The sequence below is a fragment of the Trachemys scripta genome, chromosome 3, assembly GCF_013100865.1.
Source record: "Trachemys scripta elegans isolate TJP31775 chromosome 3, CAS_Tse_1.0, whole genome shotgun sequence".
Classification (NCBI taxonomy): domain Eukaryota; kingdom Metazoa; phylum Chordata; order Testudines; family Emydidae; genus Trachemys; species Trachemys scripta.
In genome coordinates, this window is record NC_048300.1 from 60,225,144 (window position 1) to 60,241,831 (window position 16,688).

Below are 16,688 nucleotides of genomic sequence, written 5' to 3' on the forward strand. Positions count from 1 at the left end.
CTTCTCCAGTGTCCACCTCACCGCTGAACAGAGGAGTCAGAGTGATGGGGGGAGTTTCACTCCATGCAGAGCCACACTTTCCATAAAGGAAAGGATTCATTCAACGGGGCTAAGGGAGGACTTCCCAGCGTGATCTATTTCCAGCCTATTCCAAACCCCCCAGTCCCCTCTCTGCCAGGCTAAGCAGCTGTGCCCGGCAGCTGAGCACCCGCAGTGACACATGTACTTGCTGTAACACCCCCCATCCTGGGGAACCCCCGCTCTGGGACGCAAGCAGATAGCTCTGCACCTGCTGGAGAGGGGGATCCTCAGGCCAGGTGCGATACTCAGGGGGCTCATTTCCATATAATTATTTGTGCCCCTTAGTGCCAGCAGAAGCCGGTGCCATCTATGTATGGCAAAGTATTGAGTGCCACACCAAAAATTCAACCTCCTGGAACACCGGCATCGGGCATGGTATTAGCACTGACCACTGCAGCAAGTGTCGAGAGGGACGCACTTGCTTGGCTGAGAATCTCTGACCTGGCACACCCTTCTAGGCATGAGCTCTGCAAACATGGCCTCTCCAAGAAGAGGTTTCAGAGACCAGAAGACAAGGCCCACGATAATATTGGACAGAGAAGCTTCTCAACCAGCCAAGCATGGAGCAATATGTAGCTAGATCACCGCTCTCCACGCTCCTCCAGAGACTATGATCCGCCAGCAAACAGAGTGGTTCAGGGACTCCAGCATCAGCTGGACTGGGCAATAGGTCCATTCGCTGCCCCCCTCCCCATGCACTTGTCACCCCACAGGGACTGCTGCCAGGGCAGCAGAGGGGACACACTGCCAGTCAGGAAAGCGTTCTTTTGGGGCAAAAGGGATCTTTGGGCAAGAGGCAGAGCAGAAACAGCTGTTATGCAAAGACGACTGAGGCCCTTTCTCTTCCAGCTGGGAAATCTACAGCTCACTGCCCAGCCTGGCAGATGTTCTCACTGCAGTTACCAGGGGCAGCCATCCCCTGAAATGGGGGGGAGCAGAGAGCCTCCTGGTAGGGAGCAGGGGGATCATCTCTCTAAATCTAAGACACCCCTCAAAATGTATTCAGAGGGACATTTCTAATGACGTTTCTTTGTAATGGTTCACAAACAAAACTGGGCTTGGAATGTAAACCCCGGTTAAAGAAGATAAGAAATTGTGCCATGAAAGAATCATAGCCCTGCTTTCCAAACTCCCCTCCCCAAACAGATTAAGGGATAACATCTACTGACTTAGAGCACTGAAATATAAGTATGAGGATGGCTAACTGGTCAAATTAAAAGCGTTGCTAGTTCTAGGTTAAGGATTTGTAACCCTGGACAGCCAATGAGCACAGATGAGGTAACACTTAGGCCAAGACCTTGGTGGCATAAGTGTGGTTTTGCCAATTCTTTTTTTACATAGAATTGCTGAGCTGCTTAAAACGATGTTACTGCTGACAGAACAAAGGTACGGATTGTGCTGGAAGTTTTGAGATAAAAAGAGACAAACCCGTGACAACAAAAAAATGTCTTCATGGGAAGACTCAGGACAGGATGACATAAAATGACATGACCCAGAAACTGCAAAACCGAACAGGAAAAATGCTGAAGTTGGGTAATTAAAGCTTGTGCAGAAGTAACGAACGGGTTATCCCAAACCCAAAGGGCTAATGTGTTAAAAGCCGGCTGAATAAAGATTGAAGTGATCTGTAACACAGAAACGTACGAAAGACCTAAGAGAACATGGGCCCACACTGGAGAAACACTGCGGCAGAAACTAAAGGGGGGAACTGAAGGACCCCACCAAGGGATCAGAGAAGGCAATGACTACCATGGAAGGTGGCAGGATTTCCCAGTGCCCCACAATGTAGTAACTTGGGCCCATTTACCAATTCTGTCTTGTCTGTTATTAGTTGTCTGGCATAAATGTATGTTGACACTATAAGTGACAATAACTGTCTGAAATTGTACAAAAAAGGTGAAAATTGATTAAGTCTAAATTGGGTGGACTCGTGACTCAGTTTCCCAACTTTTTACCCCCACCAGGGTAATGCCTCCAATCCCACCCTGCAGATGGGGCTCCCCCACTGGAGGCAATGAAAGACTTCACCTCCCTCTCGCCTTTGGCTGCAAGCCCTTCCATGCGCAGCGAGGCAGAGGGGCGCCAGGCCACCTACCAAAGGGGACGATGATGGGGCAGGTGATGCTGTAGGTCATGACCACAGTGAAGACGCACATCATCCAGGCATAGGCGGCTCCGAACTGGAACTCGTACGCTTGGTGCTGTGGGAGGAAGCAGAGAGCGCATCGGTATGGCGCACAGAGCTGCCCAGCACCCCGGGTAGTGGGAAGCGTGTGTGTATGCACAGGAGCGTGTGTACTGCTCTCTCCGTGTGCAACAGTCTGTTCAGGCTCTCTGCGGATCGGCCTGTCTGTGAGCGCACACACGGCAGCACCGCATGGACTTGCCTTAGGGAGAGCTGTGGGAATGCCCCGCTCTCCCCAGGCTCTCTGGCTGCAGCTCTGATCTTCCTGACGCGATACCTGTTAGCAGGCTGTTTCCTTAAACACTAGTCAACGTACACCTACGCGTGAGCATGCGTCTGGATGTGCAGCTTGCACAGGTACAGACTCACAGGTGCACACTTGCACAAATCTATAACTACAGGAACACGCCCAGTTTGTTCACCAGGGGCCTGAGGTGCACCGGGTGCTCGGGGCAGGTCTCCGAGTGCAGCAGCGAACGTGCCCAGGATCTGCTAGGGGAGATGGGGTCGGCTCCACCACGTACCCGCTTGACGTTCCTCCGCTCAGCGGCTGAGCGGGCCAAGCAGAGGCGGATCATGTACATGAGCAGGCCGGGGATGCGCAGTAGGTCCATGGCATTCCCGATGAAGGCGGAGGCGATGACGTAGTTCACGAAGAAGGCCCCGTTATCAGGCAGGAAGACGCACCTGGGAAGGGGGGAGGGGAGCGAGACAGGCAAGTAATGCTTCTTAACCTGACCACAGACATGGAAGGGCATATGGGCAGAGAGGAAGCTGGCCAGGGTTGGCACTGCCATGCAACGGTCACTGTTCCGCCTCTTCCTCCTAACATTCTGCTTTCTAGGAAGCTGGTGTGTTTTACCACAAACAGGCCAGTCTCACCACATTTCCCACCAGGAATAAATCTGGCTAGGAAGAACCAGCTCAACATCTCTAGAAGCAGCTTTGGCTTCGGAAGACCCCACAGGTGCTTAGGCCCCCTCTTCCAGCAGGAGGCACTGGACGGAACAGGGCAGGGGTACTGGCTGTGCGGGGAACTCCCCAGCTACGCCAGTCCCAGGCTTTCCCAGCAGGAGGCACTGGATGGAACGGGGCAGGGGTACTGGCTGTGTGGGGAACTCCCCAGCTAAGCCAGTCCCAGGTGCTCCTAGCAGGAGGTACTGGACGGAACAGGGCAGGAGCACAGGCTGTGGGGTGAGTTCCCCCCAAACTCCAGTCCCAGCAGGAGTCACAATTACAAAGACAGGTTTTCCCCGCCCCCTGGTTTCAGATACCACTTACTCAAATCGCACTGCGGCCTCAGCCAGGAATTTTTTGTCAAACAGCCAGCGGAAAAACACATCCAGACTAGGGAGAACAATTAAAAACAAAGAGTCTAGTGTGAGTATATAAACGTTTGGAGATCAAGGAGCACAAGCTGTACGCACACCTGGTCACGCCCCATCTCAGGAGCTGGGGCAACAGCTGCTGCAAATACACAGTAATCTTGGAACACGGATGCACTCACACACGTGTGTATGTGAGAGAGTGCTGCCATCCTCCCCTTTCTAGTCTTCAGGACAGTATGTATAGAGGAGGAAATCTTTAGTATATGGTGAGACTACTGGGAAAGAGGGCTCAGGCTGTGCTGGGCTGTCTGTCTCTGCCATCCATCCCATGCGCATCACTGTACCTGTACTTCCTCACTCAATTCTGCAGGGGAGTTAGCCGCAACATCTGCTGCAATTCTCTGCTGACCCTGGGGGGAATTATGCTGGGGCCTTAAATGATTGCTTTAAAGGAAAATTGCACTAAAATAGGAAGTAGTTTCCACTCCCTTGAACCAATATAAAAAAATGACTAAAACATTTGACATTATATTATATATATATAAAAATGAAAGATGAAATAAGGACGCAGTGATATTGTCAGTCTGAGGATTCATATCAAGACTGGAAGAGCAGAACGGTAGGGAACGGCAGACAATTTCTACAGCTCTTTTTAGTGCAAATATATACACACGCACACCCAGAAAAGAAAACATATAGAACTTGCCCTAACAAGAGCTGTGGGAATGTTTTGCTGTCTCTGGCTGCAGCTCTGATCTTCCTGCCTCCTGACACGTCAGTGGCTTGTGTGTCCTATGACCTTGAAATCTAATTAATTAAAAAAAATGGATTTAAAGTAGTTTCAGGCCCCCCGCCCCACTCCCTGCATCACAATTTACCTTCTTTTTTAAAACATTTTTCTCTCTGCTGGATGAAAGAGCCACACAACCAACCAACAGGTGAACCCCCCGATGCAAGAGAAACAGTGAAATTGACTAGCTCCAAAGGCCCAGATCCTAAAATCAGTGGAAGTTAGGTGCCTTAATCCCTCTGAGGATCTGAACCAACGTGCCGTCAAACACACACAGAATAAACAAGCAGAAAAAAATCCTTGTTCTCTCTTCTAATTCTATTAGGTTTAGGCCCAAATTTTGCAGCCTACAGCCTTGTATGCACTTATTTGCGGAGCCAGTAAAAGATTCTCAGTTAGAAGCGTGAGTATTTTAACCGATGGGCTCCTTTTCAAGTGGGAGCCCCCTGGGGTCACACAGCTACTCAGCTCGTATCAGTGGAGGCTCAGATACAGCATCAGGTATTTTCAGATACTCCCAGAGAATTTCCTTTACTCTTGCAGGACTTGACACTCTCCCTCATTCCCTCTTCACATCAGTGCAGCCTGGGCTCTGAGGCCTCCAGCGCGGAGGACCTGTCCTAGCAGCAGACAGCTGGTAGGACACCATTAGGGGTGGCTTTGTGAGTGTTGCCCTGGAACATTGGCATGAGGATTTGGGAAGTGGGTTAAGGAGAAAGGCTGACCTTCATTGCAACATGTGGGGAGGCTGGCTGCATCCTGCCCCCACCTGGCTAAAATGGGGAATTGGCTGGTTTCATACAAATGTGCTTATTTAATAGGGTTGTTGTAAGGGGCCAACTGAGCAGGATCTAAGCCTTTTGCTACCGGAGAGAAATTACCCATCTTGCACAGAGCCATAGCTCTCAGGCAACTGCCACCATCCCAAGCTCCAGGGGAACAATTCCCAACGTGCAGAGGGAAGGAAATAGTTAGAGAAGAGCCAGATGGGTGTGAGGGCTGTCTCCCCAGTGATACAGGACAATGCACTTGGCCAAGGGCATCCTCAGCCTAGTGCTTCATGTGGCGCTGGGTCTCCAGACCTGCCTTCGTTTCCTCCTCACCCACCTGCTCAGGCCCAGCGAAGGCAGCAGCAAGACCATGAAGATGAGGAAGGTGTAGCACTTGTGCATAGTAGTCCTGTTCTCTCCAGACCTGTGGGCACAGGGGAGGCTATTAGCAAGTGGACTGGGACCCCCCCGGGGGGCGATTACACCCGTCTAGCGATTCATCTTAAGTACTTACAACGCACCCTCTAGGCCCCTTTGGTACTGATCTGTCCACTGTACTAGACTATTACTGTTGTTAATTATTTGTATTCTGGTAGCACCTAGGAGCCCATCAAGGACCAGCCACTCGCTGTGCTAGGCATTGTACAAACACAAAAGAAAAAGATGGTCCCAGGACATGTGAAGGGCAAATGAGTACAACAGACAGATAAATGGGGGATTGCTGGAATATCTGAGGCCTCATAATATATGGAGATATACCTATACCTATCTCTCAGAACTGGAAGGGACCCTGAAAGGTCATCAAGTCCAGCCCCCTGCCTTCACTAGCAGGACCAAGTACTGATTTTGCCCCAGATCCCTAAGTGGCCCCCTCAAGGACTGAGCTCACAACCCTGGGTTTAGCAGGCCAATGCTCAAACCACTGAGCAATCACTCCCCCTGGAATATCTTTATCCTCGGCGGTGCTGTTATCCCCATGCTACAGAGGGGGACAGACTTGCTCAAGGTCACACAGGAAATCTGTAACAGCGCAGGCAATTGACCACGGTCCCCTAAACCCCAGGCAGGCACTCTAACCACTGAATCATCCTTCCCCTCCCCTAGTATACCCCCTTCAGCCCCAGCACCCTCAACCCTCCAGGGGCTCCTCCTGACTCAGCCACAGGAGTGAATGCAGACAGCATCATGCCTGGTGCTTTACAGTCACTGAGGCCTAGTCTACACCAGAAAAGATTTGCTGGTGTAGTTGTAATGGTAAAGCTCTCCCCTGTGGTAGACACATCTTATACTGGCTAAAAAGTGCTTTTGTTTGTATAGCTTATACCCGTTCACCTTATTTCACACTTTTGTCGGTATAGAACCATCACCCCTAGCCAACGCTGCACTACTGGCACACACTTTTAGTGTAGACCCGGGCCTAACTCACCATCACAGATCTCCAGCAGGGGACTGGGATCATTCTCCAATTTGGACCGTTGAGGAAAGTGAGGCCCAGGGAAGGTCACACTGGGCTGGGATTAGAACTCTGGATTTCCAGGCTGCCAGCCCTATGCTCAGACCACTAGACACTGATTGCAGGACTGCAGCAATCTCAGCTCAAACAGGCTGAGCCATGTGACCTAACAACATGCGATCAGGGCAGCAGGGTCCGACACAGCAAATATCTTGGCTCATGAATACACAATGATAACAATCATACGCATACACACGCAACGCCTGCCAGCCATCTGGAGCCCATAGAGCTTAACAGACTGTGCATATTGCAATCAGTTCATCCGCTCACTGAAGTGCAGCCACCTCTGAGGTGGGGTCCAGCATCTGATTAACAGCTGCAAAGCACAGCACCCCCACAGTTTACGCCAGGAAAGGAAATTACAGGTGGATCTTAGGTGGAAGGAATGGGACAAGCAGGCCAAAGATGCCTGCTCTTGTGCAAGGTGTTGAGTGCACACAGCTGGCAGTAGTGCTCAGGCTGAGAGCAGGCGCTGGCTGTCCTTACCTGGTCCAGTGAGCTTCGAAGAAGGCGGAGTAATACACGATGGTTGGCAGCAGAGCAGAGAAGCACCACAGCAGCAGGGTGGGGAAGAACTGGGTGATGATGGGGTTCTGGGAAGGCAAAGAACACACCGTCCACTGCAGTCAGTGCAAATCTGGAGGCTGGGCAGCGGGCTAACCTGCTGCATCGCCAGTGGCGGAGGACAAGAGCGGCCAGCAGAGCTGAGTGTGACTCTGCTCCTTTGGGGGCTGTATCAATAGGGGCACTTCCCTCAACTTGGGAATCCTGGATGGGAACCTGCAGCACCTCTGCCTTATCCCCTGGTGAGAAGCGAGAGTCTGGGAGTTGTATAGGGCGGGGAAACGATGCACCAGCCCAGGCCCTGTCCTGCGACTCATTTGTCTCCCTGTAGGGATTAGCCAGGGTGCAGCTACTCCGATTGTCGGGCTGGGAGTTTTCCCCAGTGTAGAGGCAGCCTAATGCAGTCACTGTATCCCCTGTAGTTTTCCTTTGCTCTCGTAACGCTTTGGTCCCTCGGAATGTCAGCCGAGTGTTTTCTTGCTCTCCGTTATGGTAGGGAGAGCCAGGATTTCCTCCCACTTGCCATGCATGCAAAACTGAGCGCTGGCTGCCGGCCAAAGAGCCTGGCAGTCCCTGGGCAGAGTGGGGATTGCCTGTTTGCCCAGGTTCTGACAAGAGAGGGATTCCGAGGCCTCTCATAGTGTCCCAGGCAGAATCCTTGGCCGCTCACGTCTCCCCTGCAAATGCAGCCACCTCCAACACTCTGGCTCCAACAACACGTGCTCCCCGTTCTACTCCAACAGGCTCTGCGGTGCCGCAGCTCAGGAGGTGGGACAGGGAGTCTGGCTGCTTTCTGCCCTCACGTAACAGAGCAGTGCCCACACTGCAGTGATGTATACAAGGCCCTCCCCTCCCCACACAGGAGCACTTGAGACCCGTAGGGACCTTGCTCAGCCTGATGGGGCCAGGCCTAGCCCGTCTGGATATCTGAGGTGGAGGGACCAGTGCACATTCATGACCCACCCCCACCTCCCCAAGGCTGTTCCATTCTGTGCCACAGGATGGGACAGCTCCTCATTCCTGCGCCCGCCCCCCTGGCAGGCCTTACGTTCAGATATTCCACGGGCTTGGTGACGTTGAACTTATCCATGGTGGTGATGATGATGGCGGGAGTGGTGAGGAAGAAGAGGAGGAGGAAGAGGATGACGTTGATAACCAGGCAACGGATCCACCAGATGAAACCCCGGATGGAGAGGTGTTCCCTGGGGGGAGACAGGGTGAAGAAGCCAGTCAGGAGAGGCTCATGGGGGAGGCAGAGGGGAGCCAGAGACATTGGTCTGTGCTGGGCAGAGCCCAGGACGTTAACTCTTCAAGGGCCTGAACCCCCTTTAGAGGCACCCAGATCCCACTGCTCCCCATTCTGAGTCAGACCCATGGCCCAGCCAAGCTGTGACTCTACACCCAGGTGTTTCAGAGGAAGCTGACCCCTCCAGCCAGCTGTGTGGGCCTGTCAATGGGGATGCTCCCTCTTCTGAGCCCCCCAGCTGCCAAGGGCACTCCTGGGCTAGGACCTTCCCTTTACCAGGCTGTCGGTGCCTCCCTAGCCCTGCTGCTCCCCAGACCTGCCTGGCAGGAGGTGTGGCCTGCTCACCAGTAAATGTTCTGTGGGTCGGGGGCGTAGGTGACGGTCCAGTTGGAGATATGGAGGGACTCGCTGCAGGAGGAGGCCCGGGGCTCCCCGCGGCACGCACAGCCCTGGCACTTGCACACGTTGAAGTCTTTGAGGATTCTAGAGGCAACAGGAAGAGGGAGAGAGAGTGAGGCATCCCCAGAGGGGGAGATGAGGGAGGCTGAGCCCCAGGCTATCGGGAGGGGCACTGGGCATTGTTGCTAACCGCTCACACGCCTGCCTGGTAAGGACAGTGACTCTCCCTCCCATCTCCTCCCATGGCGGGCCCCTTGTGCTCACATGGCCGTAATGGTCTCGTTGTGGAAGGTGACGAAGGCCATCCCCAGAGGCTTCTCGTTCACCTTCTCCTTCTCCCGCTTGTAGTCATCCTTCAGCTTCTCCTCCAGCTTGGTGTAATACTCGATGGCCTCCACCTGGATACACGGACATGGATCAGAGCCGAGAGCCACGCAACCCCACCAGGCTGCTACCCTCTCGGGCCCCAGGCCGGGCACGCCCCCCAGAGGGCACGGTGACACTGCTCCTCCCCGTGCGCTACAGCCAGCGGCGGGGGGGCACAACCGGGCTAATCCGGACCAACCGCTGGGTGCATCAACTCCACTTGGTATTAGGATTGCAAGAATCAGAGTTAATGAGGCAAACGGATGGGAGCTGGGACAGGGGGCTGTTTAGCAAAGGGCAGCAGGGACAGTAACAACGGAGGAAAATGAGCTTCCTCTCCTTGGAGGGCCTCAGAGATGCTAAGGGCAGACAAGGGGACAGCAACACGCTGGTAAGCCAGGATTTGGGGGCCGAGCCCTCCTCTACCTGGGGGCTGGGAGCAGCATGGGGGCAGTCTCCCAGCACCCCCAAGCCACTCATGCTACTGCCTAGTGCCCTTCCAACCCCTGCCCCCGCACCTCCTCACAGCCCTTGATGATACAGCAGCACAGGTGGCCACAGGGCTTGGGGTTGATCATCGACGAGGCGTTCTCCTTGGTCTTCAGGTTGGTGAAATAGATTTTCCCACGTTCTGCTTTTTTCCTGCATGAGGAGGCGGCGGGAGGGGAAGCAGAGGCTCAGACAGTCCCTTCCCCCTGCTGTGACCACCAGAGGGGCAGCCAGCAGGGACAGCGTGTGAGAATGCAGGGAGGGTGGTGGCAGAGAGCACAGGGGCTGTGGGGGAGGGATCAGACATGAGCGTGGGGGGCAGGGGTTCTCTCTGCGTATGTGAATCTCATATGTGTATTTTTTTAAGAAGGTTCCCACTCAGCTGAAACAGGGTCTGCTGGGATTTCATTACACCAGGGTGAGTAACCAGGGCCCCTAGAGTGTGTAACTAACTCTCCCCCCTCGCCGGGTGGAAGCACAGCTGCACAGTCCAAAGGTGGGGTTACATCACTAATGACGTTATGGACACTTAAGGCACCAAACTGGGGCATGGGACAATCCCAGGCTCACTGTGTGACTGCAGCAAGTCAGTGCCCCTGGGCCTCAGTTCTGATCCTTCCCGGCCTCACAGGGGGACTGAGAGTCAAATCCGTTATGAGCAGTGGGGTTCAGACACTGTGGTTGTGGTGGGGGCCATAAAAGCAGATTGATAACCCCAGAGCAGCCCAGTAATTCAGCTCTGCCCTACCCCACTCTGCCATGCACCCAGTACCAATACTTAATGTCTCCTCAAAGTCCTGGGCTCCCCACACACAGCTCTGCCCATACCCCCCTCGCCCTGACCTGCAGCCCCTGCTATCCCAGCCTGAGCTCTCCACACACAGCTCTGCCACTGCCCCTCACCCTGACCTGCAGCGCCCCCCCACCCGCCGCTATCCCAGCCCTGGGCTACCCACACACAACTCTGCCAGTGCCCCTTGCCCCTCACCTGCAGCCCCCCTGCTATCCCAGCCCTGGGCTCCCCACACACAGCTCTGCCCATACCCCTCTCGCCCTGACCTGCAGCCCCTGCTATCCCAGCCTGAGCTCCTCACACACAGCTCTGCCACTGCCCCTCACCCTGACCTGCAGCGCCCCCCCACCCGCCGCTATCCCAGCCCTGGGCTACCCACACACAGCTCTGCCCATGCCCCTCGCCCCTCACCTGCAGCCCCCCTGCTATCCCAGCCCTGGGCTACCCACACACAGCTCTGCCCATGCCCCTCACCCCTCACCTGCAGCCCCCCTGCTATCCCAGCCCTGGGCTACCCACACACAGCTCTGCCCATGCCCCTCGCCCCTGACCTGCAGCCCCCCAGCTATCCCAGCCCTGGGCCCCTCAAGCAGAGCCTATCACTTGAGTCAAATAGTCCCCAATTCCTTTGCTGTTTAGTGGTGCAGACAGGGCCTAGGTAAGGACTAGCCCAAGACCACCCCATGCATTTTTTTGGTGACCTGTTCTCTGTAACCCTCCTGTTGCTGAGTCTCAGCCTCTCACCCCAGATGCATCCCGTGTGCTCTCTGCAACACTCCTGGTCTAGGCCTGTTGGGGGGCCCCCATCCATACCCGCCCGAGACTTTACCTCTCTGTATCAAGGAACATCAGCCTGGCCACATTGTAGCAGGGCCGCGCCTCCAGCACAGTGCAATTGGAATACGCCTCTCTGTGGACAGGAAACAACCCCAGGCTCATTAGCGATGAGGTGGAAAGCAGCACCTCGAACAAATCCTCCAGCAGCCAGTGGGATTGCTGGGGGTGGGTGGGAACCCAGACTCCACTCTCAGGCCTAGTCCCAACCATCAGGGAATTCTGCTAAAGCTGTGCCGGGAGCGGGGGAGGAAACCGCCCATGCACTCTGCTCTTATAGGGGAACAAGGTGGGGAGGAGAGTGCCTGCTTGTAAAGCAGTGCTCTTGGGCTCCTCTTCAGTCCTTTGCCCTAGAAGAACCAGGGTCTCATTGTGGGGCTTCTAAAAACAGGTGAGTCCTCTACTGTTGGAGAGGGTCTGGGTGTACCACGGCCACTGCCCCCCTTCTCCATCGTCTCCCCTGACATCCCTTGGCTTGGTTGTGCCCAGAGGGATCTCTGCAGGGACAGAGTTGGCACTGAAGGGTTCAGCATTCCCTCTCCCCTGAGGGCTGGGACTAGGGCTGCTTTCTATATTGATTTTTTGACAAAAACCCAAACATCTGAAAACCAAAACCACTCAATTCAGAAATGCCGCCATAGTGCCTCATGGGAGTTGTAGTTTTGGTGCCTTATGCCCACATTCTCCTCTATGAACCAGGCTCCCCTGTTGGGACTACATCACTCATGATGCACTGTGGCACTTGGTGCATCATGGAAGATGTAGTCCAGCCCACCTAATAGACTGTAGGCATGAGGCACTTGAATTACAACTCCCCTGAAACAGAGTGGTGACAATACTTCTATAAAAATTTATTAAATTATAGTTTTTCATTTTTTTGCCCAAAAGTTGAAATTTTCTGCAGAGGAAAAATAGTAGCTCAAGCTGGGACCCAGCATGCACGCCCAGACTCACTCAAAATGCTTCTTGATCTTCTCCGACTCAGCATATTTTGAGATCCCGTTAATGAACAGAGTTCGCTTCACCTGGAAGAGACAAAGGGGCCAGGGGAGGGGAGGGCAGTATGGGAACCCAAACTAGGGCAGCACAGGACACCAGGCTGTGGTCAAGGGGTGAAGCCACGTCAGGGTTAAGCCACGTCAGGGTTAATGTCAGGGCAGTGCCCAGGATTCCACATTTACCAGGTTGTCTCCCATCCCCCACTGGCTGGCATGGGGGCAACCCGACACGTAGCCAACATTTGCTCCAGTCCAGGTTCTGTCCTGGCGAGATGGTTATACAACAGCTGCTTGAGCAGAGATGGGGTGGGGGCATTAACCATGGGCGGCGAGGTGGCTTTCAGTGGGGGAACCTAGAACGTTCCTAGCAGAGGCAGTGCCTAGTGGGAAGGGACAGGAGATTGCATACTCGCTGCTGCAGCTCAACTCACCCAGTGGGGGCCCTGGAGACCCTGGGACTGTTACAGTTGTATCAGGGGTGAGGTGCGGGCAAGAACCCTGCACGGGGAGTCACTCCCAGCATGAATGGGAGGCATGGCTGGGGCGGCAGAGAGAGGGAGGCTGGAAGAGCAGAGAACCCTAGGGGGAGGCCACACCAGCCTTACCAGGTCATCCTCTTTGTAGCGCATCTTGGAGGTGTGCCGACGCATGCTGTACACCGTCAGCAACAGGTACAGGAAGGCAAAGGACGTGTGCAACCACAGCAGGTTATTTCTGTCACCAGAGAGACACCACTCAGCTGAGGCCACCCGGTCGGTGCAGTGAACCCACCTCCATCTTGTGCCTGACCAGTCAGCCAACGTGGGCTACCCCGCTCCCTCCAGGCCAGGCTGCCAGCCAAGGGCACTGCACCTGGGGACAGTCCAACTGGCTGGCATGGGGCATGCATGCTGAAAGGCTGCTACCCAGCGGAGGGCTCAGTGGTGGCATCCCAGAGGCTGCTCCCGGGTTTTTGTTCTGGAGACAGCGGCTGGGAGCTGGCTCTGCAGAGTGAATGAGCTGGGACAGCCTCCCGGGCCTTTCTGGGGCAGCCCCACCCGTGGCTCCACCTGACACACTCCAAGGGCCCCGCTCCGCCCCTTCCTCGACATACCCAGAATTCAGATTAGCGATCGTCGTTCTCCCAAAGCTGTAGGGGTTGTTCTCTGCGGAGAGAGCGACAGACAGACACCTTTAATTCAATCCAGAGGGCTGTGGTTGGGTGCCTGGGCTGGGGAGACATGGGGCAGGGCAGGGCTGCTCTGGGAATCATCCCTGCAATGCCTCTGAAAATAGAGTCACCCTGCAATCCCCGGGAAACGCTGAAGGGTCAAAGGTTAAGTTTCTGAGCTCCATTTTTCCTGGCTGAGTTGCAAGGGGGTGAGGGCTCAGCAGAACCCCCGTCCCCACTGAGAGTGAAGCCATCCCCCTCCCCTCACAACAGCCTCCCTGACAGCAGGCGCTCCAGGCTGCCACTGCAGGGCCAGGGCAGGAAGCGATGCTCCCTCACCTTGAGAGCCCGTGTCCTGACCGCCCCTGCGAGGACTCTTGCTAGGCTGCTGTGAGCAGGGCTGGCTAATTCCCTTCCAAAGGTGGGAACACAACAGGGTCAGCAAGAGCCGCCCCTCCCCGCACTCACCTAGCAGGTCCCCTGAGAAGTTCACGGGCAGCACAATGCCCACGGAGAGCACGCCCACGGCCACCAGCAGCCCTATGATGTGCCGCTGGAAGGAGAGATAATGGACTGCGTCGGCCCCGCACTTATCCCGGATCTCATCGTCTCTGGCAAGGACACAAAGGCAGTGAGGCATCACCTAATAAGGGCACGGGCCAAATCCCAATAGCCCTCCAGTGCCCAGCACCAGGGGCATCCACATGGGTTGCGCTCGGCACCTTAAGCACCTGGAGCACTAGCCCCTAACACCAGAGCTAAAGGAGTTCTAATGACACCATTGTTTAGAGGAGCTGCAGAGCCCTCAGTCCTAGCCAGGGCCGGTGCTACCATTAAGGCGAACTAGGCGGTTGCCCTAGGGCGCCATGATTTTTTTTTTACAGCGTTCCTACGCCCCCCCCCCTCCCCCGAGCGCGCGGTCGCAGCTCCACTTCTCCCGCCTCCCAGGCTTGCGGCGCCAATCAGCTGTTTGGCGCCACAAGCCTGGGAGGGGAGGAGAATTAGAGCGGGGGCGGCGTGCTCGGGGAGCAAGCGAAGAAGAGGGGAACGGGGGGGGGGGACCGACGAGACGGAATGGGGGGGGGGGGGGCGGGGTAGCTGCAGCGGAGGGGGGGCACCTCAGGGCAGGGGGGCGGGGGGCGCAAGGTGGAAGTTTCACCTGGGGCGCAAAACCTCTTTGCACCGGCCCTGGTCCTAGCCCAGGGAGTGGCCAGTTAGGGACCTCAGCACATTGCAGTCTGGCCTTGCACACGAATCCACTAGCCAACATCCACCTGCTGCAACTGCACCCCGGTGCTCCCAACCCCTGCAGGATGGGGATGGGGGTGCGAGGCTCACTCGTGGCAACCTGCCAGGCAGCTGTGCCCGTGCAATCCACTGTCACCTGAACCCCCGCGGGTTCCCTATCTGCCAGAAGGGGTAATGGTGCCGACTCCCCGGACTTTAAGAGCTAAGGGTGGAAAACACTAGAAAAGAGCTCAGGGTCCCCCTCTTCTTGAGGCCCTGGTAGGGTCTCCTGACCTTCACTGGCACTGGACCCCGCTTTGAGAGCAACGGGCACCGCAGTGACCAGAACGAAGCAAGAAAGGAATATCGCCTCCGAGCAGGAGCTTGGGGGACGGGGGGGAAGGGTTTGTGATTAGGCACCGGAATGGGACTGGGAGATTTGGGCTGAATTCCCTGCTGTGCCACAGGCTCACTGGGCAAGTCACTTAGGCCCATCGAGACAGCCGTTGGGTGGCGTAACCCCCCAGCGCTAGCTCGGCTCCAGCAAGAGTGTTAAAAAACAGCGGTGTGGCCGCAGTGGGCTAGTGGAATGTGTACGTTCCCAGGGGCCAGGTGGGCTTGCACTTGGGTGGCTGGCCCAAGCTGCTGCCTGTGCTGTTGCAGCCACACTGCTATTTTTAGGCACTAGCTCAAGCAGATCTCGTGCATCCATCTAGCCGCACTGGGAACCATGCCTGCATAGACGTACTCTTAGTCTCTTTGTGTCCCAATTCCTCAGCTGTAAAACAGAACAGTCCTTCCTTTGTCTGCCTTTTCTAGCTGGCCTGTAAGCTCTGTGGGGTGGGGGCTGTCTCCTACTGCACGCTTGTACAGCACCTAGCGCAAGGGGGCTTTGAGCCCGGGTGAGGCTTCCAGATGCTATGACAAGGAACAAACAACCACCCTAGAGCCCCACAGTGCCAGGTCTCCACTGTCCCCACTGGTCTCTGGGCCCCGGCAGTGGCTAAGCTCTAGAACCAACACTTGGATTCAAGGGCCACTTACTTTATCCTGAAGATGGCTGTCAGCCAGGAGCAGAAGCCCTGTGCGGAGAGACAATGGGAGCCCCAGGTTACTGAGGGTTCTCTCAGCCCTACTCCCCCTTGGTAGGCCCCAAGGAGACCAGCCCTACTGCTCTCTTCTCCCCAGGCAATATAAGGCTCCTCTTCCCTGTTTTCCCCAGACCCAGTGGTTCCCCCTGCCACGAAAGGAAAGCTGAAAGGGCACACAGACCACAAATGCCTAGGAATGTAGGACCCCATCACAGGTTCTCCCGACATATCAGTCGCTCGCCTGTGTATGACATGGGCCAGGCTCAACACCAGCACCAACTGGCTGGTCACCCTCCCAGTTGAGTCATGAGGTCAAAGCAGCAATTTTGCTAAATTACAGTGGGCGGTGGGGACCGTGCGGACCCCAAGGGCTGCCCATTAGCACAGGGTCTCTGTCAGGAAGTCAGCTGTCCCAGTGCAGGGTCACATCCCCAGGGGCCACCTCAGCCATCAAACAGGAGAGGAGGAACACACGATGGACTAAAGAGGCAGCAGGAACTAGGCCAGGGCTCCTCATGGTATGGCGCACACCTGGACAGAGAGCATGTCTCCTGGGAACCACCCTCCTATTTCTTGGCCTACCCAGACCCATCCCATTTCACCAGAGCTGCTTCTGACAGGAAAAGGGGGCAGTAGGGAAACATTCAGTAGATGTCTAGCTTGTAATGGGGCTTAGCAGCTGAATGTGAAGAGAAACCAGCACCATGTGACCAGCCACCTCTCAGTGGAACTACAGTTTGCTAGCTAGACATCTAATCACTGGTTGGAGGGATGTGGCTGGGAGCCTGGACTCCTGGGTTCCCTTCCCAGCTCTAGGAAGGGAGTATTGTCTAGGGGTTAGAGAATGGGACTAGAAGCCAGGAC

The 16,688-nt window shown here is 55.4% G+C and overlaps 1 protein-coding gene across 3 annotated transcripts in view; it reads right to left on the minus strand.

The window, feature by feature from the left end:
• Positions 1-16,688, minus strand: part of TMEM63B (transmembrane protein 63B) — a 91,425-nt gene that overhangs the window by 6,360 nt on the left and 68,377 nt on the right. For all 3 annotated transcript variants that reach the window (XM_034764853.1, XM_034764854.1, XM_034764852.1), the window contains 15 exons: positions 15,778-15,815; positions 13,975-14,117; positions 13,450-13,501; positions 12,962-13,070; positions 12,313-12,383; positions 11,354-11,434; positions 9,761-9,884; positions 9,141-9,274; positions 8,823-8,960; positions 8,280-8,433; positions 7,154-7,260; positions 5,492-5,578; positions 3,548-3,613; positions 2,791-2,953; positions 2,177-2,282 (listed from right to left, as the gene is read on the minus strand). In XM_034764853.1, the coding sequence (XP_034620744.1) occupies positions 2,177-2,282; positions 2,791-2,953; positions 3,548-3,613; positions 5,492-5,578; positions 7,154-7,260; positions 8,280-8,433; positions 8,823-8,960; positions 9,141-9,274; positions 9,761-9,884; positions 11,354-11,434; positions 12,313-12,383; positions 12,962-13,070; positions 13,450-13,501; positions 13,975-14,117; positions 15,778-15,815 (1,573 nt within the window). The remainder of the gene's footprint in view (positions 1-2,176; positions 2,283-2,790; positions 2,954-3,547; positions 3,614-5,491; positions 5,579-7,153; positions 7,261-8,279; positions 8,434-8,822; positions 8,961-9,140; positions 9,275-9,760; positions 9,885-11,353; positions 11,435-12,312; positions 12,384-12,961; positions 13,071-13,449; positions 13,502-13,974; positions 14,118-15,777; positions 15,816-16,688) is intronic.